Source organism: Boleophthalmus pectinirostris, unplaced genomic scaffold (genome assembly GCF_026225935.1).
Source record: "Boleophthalmus pectinirostris isolate CB_2022bp ecotype Guang Dong unplaced genomic scaffold, ASM2622593v1 HiC_scaffold_12, whole genome shotgun sequence".
Classification (NCBI taxonomy): domain Eukaryota; kingdom Metazoa; phylum Chordata; class Actinopteri; order Gobiiformes; family Gobiidae; genus Boleophthalmus; species Boleophthalmus pectinirostris.
The window spans coordinates 3,803,990-3,813,497 of NW_026571018.1; the positions used below are offsets into that span (position 1 = coordinate 3,803,990).

Consider the following 9,508-nt stretch of genomic DNA (forward strand, 5'->3'; position numbering starts at 1 on the left):
ACAGGAAAATAAAAATGAATTCTTAAAAGTGACGATACGGAATAGACTGATACAATAATACCGATTCCAATACCACAATGATAATTAAAAATAAAAACCCTTTAGACAATAAAATGTGATTGTTAATGTTAAATGAGAGTACATTCTTTTCTATTACCATGTGGTCTTATATCTGTGTAATCCCTCAGTCGTAGGTTCCATGAGCATGAACTAGTCTAAAACTATTCAGGAAAGGTTCATTTTTGTCCTGTGAATGTGACTTTTTTTTTAGTATTGATACCTGCTCAAATGAGGATCTAGTTTCAGTAGTTTTGAAGAGTTCTGATGTGATGTCACAGTCCTACAGTTCATACTTTCTAGCATTTTAGGTCTTTGCACATTATTGGTATATCAAAATTCAAAAAAAGTTTATTGTCAATTTTCATATAAAGAATTGAAACTGTGTTCCTCACTCCTAATCTTCTAAATAAATAATAATAATAATAATGCACGGAAAAGTGCAAGTGTTTCCTGACTGCCTGGTGGTTATAAAGGGGTGAGAGTTCAGCATCCTAACAGCCTGGTGTTAATGCAGCAACTGTACCTCCTCCCGTGGGCAGGAAGCTGAACAAAGTGTATGTGGCGTGACTTGCTTCACTCACAATTGTGATTGTGAGACAGGTGGTGTATGTGCGGGTGAGGCGGGTGGTGTATAAGTCTTGCAGGGAGGGGAGTGGTGCACCAGTAACCTTCAGAGCTCTCCTGTCATGGTCAGTGCAGCTTCTGCCCCACACAGTGATGTAGCTGAAAGGTGCTCTCATTGGTTCCTCTGTAGATTGTGGTCATGACGGTGGTGAGGCTCTTGTCCGCTTGAGTTTTTGCAGGTAGTAGAGGCGCTGCTGGGCTTTCTTCACCAGTGCTGTGGTCCAGGAGTCCTCACTGATGTGCACCCCCAGGAATGTAGTGCTGCTCACTCTCTCCACAACAGCACCGTTGATGGTCAGGGTCTGGTGTTGGGTGTGGCCTCTCTGGAAGTCGACAACAATCTCCTTAATCTTGCTGACATTCAGCTGGAGGTTATTATCTCTGCACCACGTGGTCAGAAGGTCATCCTCTTTCCTGTAGAGAGTCTCGTCGCCTTTGGAGATGAGACCCACCAGAGTTGTGCAGTCATGTCAGCAGGGTGAAGAGCACAGGACTGAGTGTGCAGCCTTGGGGAACCCCTACGCTCAGACTGATGGTGTTTGAGGTGTTTTTGCCAACATGTTCTGCTTGCAGTCTCTGGCTCAGGAAGTCCAGCAGCCAGTTGAAAAGGGAGGTGCTGAGACCCAGCTTGTGGAGTTTGCAGATGAGTTGTTGTGGTATTATGGTGTTGAATGCTGAACTGAAGTCTATGAAAAGCATTCTCACATATGAGTCTTTATTGTGCAGATGGGTGAGGGCAGGTGGAGGGCAGAGCAGATCGCATCCTCTGTGGAACGTTTGGCTCGGTTTGTGAACTGGAAGGGGTCCAGGGTGAGGGGGGGAGGATGGATTTGATGTGAGACACGACTAACTGTTCAAAGCTTCATGATGATGGAACCTGTGTGATATATCCACTACCAAACACAAGAAATATGAATGTGGCAAAAATAACAGCATCCTGTAATGATATACAGGTCACAAGAGGGCGCTGTCGGGCTTTCAATGTTTCTCATTTTAAGAACGAATTGCAGGTTGTTGTTCGCTCTCATTAAAGCAGTTGCTAACACACGTTGTAGCAAGTCGCATTTCATTATATGGCGTCAGAAAAAAAGAAAAATTTGAACTTTACGTGACCGCTACAGGCACTGAAGCAAAGTCTCAGAAAGTACAGAGCAGCACATTACTGCATGTCATTGGGGACAAAGCTCTAGAAATATACAATACCTTTGAATTCACGCAGCAGGAGGACAGATTTAAGCTCAAAATACTATTGGAGAAATTCGACGAATATTTTACCCCCCACAGGAATGTGACTTTTGAGAGACACGTGTTCAACACTCGTATACAGGCCCCCGGTGAGAACATAGACCAGTTCGTTACGGACTTGAGAACGAAGGCAAGGTCATGTGAGTTCGGACCATTATGTGACAGCTTAATAAAAGATTGAATTGTCGTGGGAAGAAGGGATAACCAACTAAGGGCAAAGTTGTTGAGAACAGCAGACTTAGACTTACCCAAAGCTATCTCCATATGTCGTGCTGCAGAGGCCAGCCGCATGCAACTGGACAAATTACAAACACCACAAGCTGAGTGCACTGTCAATGAAGTCAAAAAGGAGCGCGGCAAAAAATCTCAACTGCCATCTGTTACATCACGCAGGCAAAACACGATTCAGGACTGTAAATACTGTGGAAGAGACCACCAGAGGGGAAAATGTCCCGCCTATGGAGAAAAATGCAAAAAAATGAATCACTTTTCGAGCAAGTGCATTGTCATACTCAAGAAAAAAGTCAGTACACATGGAAGAAATGTTCATAGACATGGTGAAATCAAACAATGATGATGACTGGGAAGTGGACCTCATAATAAATGACAGCACAGTAAGATTCAAAATAGACACGGGGCTCAATGCAGTGTCATACCAGAATCAATCCACAGACAGACCGGTGCACAACTAGTGAAATCTAAAGCAAAGCTAGTGACTTATGGAGGACAATGTTTAAAGCCAGTAGGAAAATGCCAGCTGTTGACAGAATACAAGGGACGACTCCATCATGTCGAATTCCAAAATCTAAATCGGACTGCAACACCACTACTAGGGTTAACAACCTGTGTACGCCTTGGCCTCATAAAACAGATTAGTGAGGTAAAAACACACCCAAGTCAGGATATACAGGAGAAGTATGCGGACATATTTGATGGACTGGGCTGCTTTGAAGGAGAACAACACATCAAGATCAGAGCAGACGCGCAGCCGATCATTCACGCTCCGAGGAAGGTCCCCGTTGCATTGAGAGACAAAATAAAGGCAGAACTCAGAAGGATGGAACACCTGGACGTCATTGAGAAGGTAACAGAGCCCAGGCAGTGTGTAAGCAGCATGGTCACAGTCTGGAAACCAGAAAAACAGAAAATCCGGATATGCATGGACCCCAAAGACCTAAATGCCGCTATCGAAAGGGAACATTACTCTATGAGGACGATTGAAGAGGTGATGGCTCGGATGCCAGCAGCAAAGGTATTCAGCACGCTGGATGCTCAATGTGGATACTGGCAGGTCAAGCTGGACAAAGAAAGCTCAGCTCTGTGCACCTTCAACACTTCTTTCAGTCGCTACGCATACAAAAGGCAACCATTTGGAATAAATACAGCTGGGGAAATATTTCAAAGACTCATGACTGAAATGTTTGAGGATATGGAGGGAGTAGAGGTAATCATTGATGACATCCTCGTATGGAGGGCAAATGAAGAACAACACAACCAGAGGCTGAAAAGGGTATTGGAACGAGTGAGGGAAAAGAACATCAAACTCAACCCAGAAAAATGCACATTCGCAGTACAAGAAGTGAAATACATGGGGCACATCTTGACAGCAGAAGGACTTAAGCCAGACCCCAAGAAAGTGGAGGCAGTCAAGAAAATGCAAAAACCCATGAACAAGACTGAATTACAGATATATCTAGGGATGATAACATACCTAGGAAAATTCATACCACATCTATCCACTGTAACTGCCCCACTCAGAACGCTGTTAGAAAAGACGACAGAATGGAGCTGGATGGAGGAACAAGCTTTGAGAAGCTGCAGGAGATGGTCACAGAAGCTCCAATACTAAAATACTACGACGCATCAAAGCCAATCAAACTAAGCATGGATGCCTCTAGTTGTGGAATAGGAGCTGTACTTTTTCAAGATGAATGCCCCATATCTTACGCATCAAAGGCCTTCACCAACACACAAAAAAGATATGCTCAAATAGAAAAGGAGTTGGCCGCTATAGTGTTTGGATGTGAAAAGTTCTACCAGTATTTTTCGGATGCGCATTCGAAATTGAAATGGATCACAAGCCATTGGAAGCCATAATGAAAAAACCATTGGCCGAGGCCCCGCTAAGACTTCAGAAAATGATATTCAGGCTCCAGAAATACAACATGACAGTGAAATACAAAAAAGGAAAGGAACTATACGTGGCTGATGCCCTGAGCAGGAACTTTCTAAAAGAAACAGACAAAAATGAAAATAATGATGATGTACAAATGTGTGCAGTAATGTGCTTACCCATGGCACCCGATAGACTCCAGGAAATACGCACTGAAACGGAGAAGGATCTAACCCTCACAGTAGTAAAAAAGTTCATCTTCCAAGGCTGGACAGACAAAAAAACAGATACACCAGACAAGGCCAAAGTGTACTGGGACTACAAGAGTGAGATGACAGTAGAAAATGGACTAATATTCAGAGGCAACAAACTAGTGATACCAAACACCATGAGAAGAATGATGCTAAAGAAAGTACACTCCAGCCACCAAGGAATTGAGAAAACAAAGAGGCTGGCAAGAGATATCATATTCTGGCCAGGGATGCAAGCACAGATAACTGACACAGTCTCAAAATGTGGCATATGTAACACATACAAAAGGCAAAACAGAAAGGAACCCATGATTGGACATGACATACCGGAAAGGCCATGGCAAAAAGTAGCCACTGATATATTCAGATATAACTCAATGGAGAACACTACCTCGTCCTTGGTTGACTACTATTCGAACTTCATAGAGTTAAACAAACTAAACACCACAACAAGCCAAGCAGTCATCAACATTTGCAAACAGCAGTTCTCCTGACATGGCATACCTGATGAACTCTGCTCTGACAATGGCACACAGTATTCCTCCGCCGAATTCAAGACATTCAGCAAGTAATATGGATTCAAACATACCACATCATCTCCCACATACCCCCAATCCAATGGGAAGGCCGAAAAGGCAGTGCAGATAGCAAAAAACCTTCTAAAGAAAGCCAAAGCTGACCAACAAGACCCGCGCCTCGCCCTCCTGGACTACCGAAATACGCCCCTGGACGGATTACCCTCACCTGCACAGCTGCTTATGGGCTGCAGAACAAAGACAAGACTGCCCACAGCAAAAAAACTGCTTGAACCAAGAACAATAGAGGGGGTACGGGATAGAATGAGGATCAACCGTGACATTGAGAAACACTACTATGACAGAGGGTCGCACACGCTACCCGCCCTCAGCCCAGGAGACACAGTGAGGTTAAGGGAAGGTAAGCAATGGAGACCAGCTAAAATAGTAGAACCAACACCTGAGCCACGGTCATACATAGTGGAAGCGGACGGACAACAGTACAGGCGAAAAAGAAGGGAACTCATCAAAACTGAGGAAGAGGCCCTTGCATGTACAGAGGGGAAAGGAGAGAATGGGAGAACATTGAGACAAAAGAAAGACGACACACATTCAGGAAACCCAAACCCATAGAAAGACTGAATTTATAACAGAGAGAATGAACTTACCTGAAATGTTTACTCTTAGTATTATTGTTCTCTTACAGGTTACCCAAAGAAAGACTGATTCAAATGTTGCTACTTTATATCTTAAAACGTTACTACCTTAAGTCATTTAAATGTTGATGTTCTAAGTTAACCCCATACAGTAATGTTGTATATGCCGTATTTCAGTTAATTCAAATTAGAAAAGGGGAGATGTAATGATATACAGGTCACAAGAGGGCGCTGTCACGCTTTCAATATTTCTCATTTTAACAACGAATTACAGGTTGTTGTTGTTCACTCTCATTAAAGCAGCTGCTAACTCACACACGTTGTAGCAAGTCGCATTTCATTACATAGCAGCACATCACACCAGCGAGTAGCTGATTATTATTTTTATGGTTCGTATTTAATTTTTTCATTTTAATTTTCTAAACGTGTTCCTCTCCCTTCCGCTCTTTCCTCAGAGTGATGTCCAACAGCTCAGACAGTGTGGACCTTCTGCTGGAGGGTCTGACCCTTGACTCCGACCACTTACTCCCTGTCTTCCTGCTCCTCCTCTTCGCTTACATCTTCGTCCTCTTCTCAAACTTCTGCATGTGTTTCCTCATCATCAGCGAACGTTCTCTGCATCAGCCCATGTACCTGCTCTACCTCAACCTGTCCACCAACGACATCCTAGGCAACACCACTGTGATGCCCCGCCTCCTTTACGACATGCTCCGCCCCCCTGCGCTGCGTCACATCCACCTGTACGGCTGCGTGGTCCAAGCCTTTCTCGCAATCCTGTTCAACACCACCGGCTACACCATCCTCATGATCATGGCGTTTGACCGCTACGTGGCCATCTGCTTGCCACTGCGTTACTCCGCGCTCATGAATGCCCGGATGCTGGTGAGACTGATGGTGTGGGCGTGGGGCGTGGCGTTTGTGTTCGTGGGGGTTCTGATTGGGCTCACGCTCAGACTGTCGATGTGCCGATCTCTGGTCTCGGGTCTCTACTGCAATAACGCATCTCTGTTCAAACTCTCCTGTGAAAGCACCTACATCAACAACGTCTACGGCCTGTTCTTCACAGTGGTTCTGTTCTCCAGCTCCATCGGCTCCGTTGTCCTCACCTACACCAAGATCACAGTGGCGTGTTTGACCTCTAAGAGCGCGTCTCTGAACCGTAAGGCGCTCCAGACCTGCTCCACACACCTGCTGTCCTACCTGGTGTTCCTGTGCAGTGGGCTGCTCATTATCACATTCCACAGATTCCCACAGCTCACGCAGGAGAGGAAGTTCATCACGATCATGTACCACCTCCTCCCCAGCGGCCTCAACCCGCTCATCTATGGCGTCCAGTCCAAAGAAGTCCGCCGTGGATTCAGAGGGATGGTTTCCAAGATCATCACTGTCAAACAAAAATAGAAAATGAATTTTCCGTATTTTTCAACTCATTCACAATAACTCATAAGCTCAGGCTAGAGTGTAGATCGGGCTGAATTTTTCTGTCCAGGCCTGGCCCACGTTCGACAGCAGTGATCAAATCCGAGCCCAATCGGCATTAAGATATTTGTCCGACCAGTCCGACCGAACCCGACACAATTAAAATCACACTATTTTCATAGGCCGACTAATGACACACATAGCATATTGTTTGTGTGGCCTCTAACGGACACAGAGATGCAAAATACAAACTCAGGATATAGCGAAAATAACGAGAAGACTTTATTACTCACCTCTTGTAAAGTTGTAAATTTAAAGAGCAGAATCTCATCTACATTATCCATAGAAATTGTCCTCTGCAAATAATGACACCCAGTCCACAAAACTGCAGTGTGAATCCAATTTGAAGCGTTATTTAAAAGTAAAAAGGTGAGAGTAGTTCCTCAGGTGTGTCTGTTTACATCCACACAGCGCACGGATCGAGGTGAAGCTGCAGATTTGTGACAGTGACTTTATTGCCAATCTTTTAGGCTTTAAAAATCACATATCTGAAGTTTTGCACCACATTTCACAAATAATAATAAGACAGTTTTGACTTGTATCTAAACTAGAAGTGCAGTGCTCTTTTGAACACTTAAGAGTCTCAGAGCGAGTGGTTTTAGTGTAGACAGGAATCAGCTGACGCCTTGATGTGCCTTGATGTGTCCGAGTCCAACTCAAGCCCAAACATAAGTTCTAAATATTTGTTGAACTTCCATGCTTTCCATGCTCTAGCCCTGGCATCCACGATCCATTGGCAGATCGTGGTGTAACTCGCCCGGTGTTGCCTCCCTGTCTTTGTGAATGTGTATTACTCCGAGAGGCTCCTGACTACAGTAGCCATAATGCTCCGACAATCCATCAAACGGTGCGGCTTCGAAGTTTACCAAAGTTGTACTAACACATTCTGACAGAGATTTTTGAGCGCCATGTACCACATAAAATCAGTTCGAGGTCAGTAAACACAACCAGAATTAATACATGAAATGCACCAAATTATAAGACGCTCTGTTAAGTTTTAAAAAAATTAAAGGATTTAAGTGCGCCTTATTGTCCAAAAAATATGGTATAAGCTTCGATATTACACAAAATGGATTCTTGTGAGCTTTTAGCCCTTTTATAATGCCACTAGTTGTGTTTTGTTTTTCACAGTTGTACATCTGGTATGCAGAGTTTGTGTGTTTGCATGAGGATGAAATAGTGTAATATGAGCCCTTTAAGGGTACCTCGTTTGAATTGTCTTAAAGGTCTATGACAGATTTAATGTTTTTCTAATCAATCTGATCAATATTTATCATAAAGTTTTACATCATTTAAGTGGAATTTTGTGGAATTTTTTTTTAAATAAAAGTACAAAAATATAGGAAGTAGCACTAAGTTGTAAAACAGAATCCCTCTGTGTCATCTCGATGGGAAACTCCAATTTATTAATGGTCTGAGTGTTACTGTGACATGAGCCTCATCACACACAGAGGCATTTATGTTTATGTGATTTATGTTGATGGTAAAATCCCCATCCCAGTGTCCTTAGGCAACACATCAGGAAAACAATGACACATTTTCATACATATTTATTAAACAGAAAAATCCCTTCAGAACAAAAGACTCAGTTCAGATAAAAGTTTTCTGTATCACTTCCTGTCAGTGTGAGCGGTCTGACATGCGTTTCCCCTGGAACAATGTGCGCACATAGTTTCGTATCTCGTGCGACTGCAGGCCGTAGATGAGCGGGTTGAGGCAGCCGGGGAGGGCGAAGTAGAGGGCGCTGGCGAGGAGGCGCTCCTGTCGTAGTTCTGGAAAACGTGTGAACAGGATCAAGGTCAAACCGCTGACGAGAGTCAAGAAGTAGACGAGCAAGTGTGACAGACAGGTGCGCAGGGCCTTAGGGTTTAGAGCACGGTCGCGCTGCACACTCACCGTGATGATGCTGCCATAGGTTAGCACCATGGAGCCCGCTGACGTCACGTACAGCACCGAGGTGAAAGTCAAACCGTACACGTTATTCACATAAATGCTCTCACATGATAAACCGAAGAGTGCCGCGTTACTGCAGAACAACCCGACCACCAGCACGCGGCAGCGGCTCAGAGGCACCGTGAGCCCGATGAGCACAGACACGAGGACGAGCGCCGCGCTCCACGCAGCCACCAGCAGCTTTGCTAACATTCGCGGGCTCATGATGGAGGCATAACGCAGCGGCAAACACACCGCCACATAACGGTCAAAGGCCATCACCATCAGCACTGTCCTCACACCTGTCGCCAGCAGGTGGCTCCAGAATGCCTGTGTCACACACTCGGCGTACGTGATGAGGCGCGCGGGCGGCGGGCGCAGCATGTCCAGCAGTACGCGAGGCAGCACGTTCACATTAGCTAGTATGTCGATGACGGCCAAGTTACAAATGAGCAGGTACATGGACGTGTGCAGACGTCGATCGGAGATCACGGCACAAACGACCATCGTGTTAGCACCGAGAATGAAGACGAAGCAGAGCAGCAGAAACACGAACACACAGAGAGAAAAGAGAGGAGGCAGAGAGAAGCCCTCCAGGAGAAGAACAGGGCTGTTCCACGTCACATTCTCCAT

At 44.9% G+C, this 9,508-nt stretch overlaps 2 protein-coding genes across 2 annotated transcripts; one reads left to right on the forward strand and one right to left on the reverse strand.

The window, feature by feature from the left end:
• Positions 1-5,923: 5,923 nt before the first annotated feature.
• Positions 5,924-6,865, forward strand: LOC110159408 (olfactory receptor 2F1-like). The gene has a single exon (XM_020923959.2). The coding sequence runs from the start codon at positions 5,924-5,926 to the stop codon at positions 6,863-6,865; it is 942 nt and encodes a 313-aa protein (XP_020779618.2).
• Positions 6,866-8,563: 1,698 nt separating this feature from the next.
• Positions 8,564-9,508, reverse strand: LOC110159852 (olfactory receptor 13-like). Its single transcript, XM_020924456.2, has one exon. The coding sequence runs from the start codon at positions 9,506-9,508 to the stop codon at positions 8,564-8,566; it is 945 nt and encodes a 314-aa protein (XP_020780115.2).

Excerpts from the sequence above, each read along its gene's own strand:
- LOC110159408 (XM_020923959.2), top strand. The coding sequence starts at position 5,924 with ATGTCCAACAGCTCAGACAGTGTGGACCTTCTGCTGGAGGGTCTGACC.
- LOC110159852 (XM_020924456.2), bottom strand. The coding sequence starts at position 9,508 with ATGGAGAATGTGACGTGGAACAGCCCTGTTCTTCTCCTGGAGGGCTTC.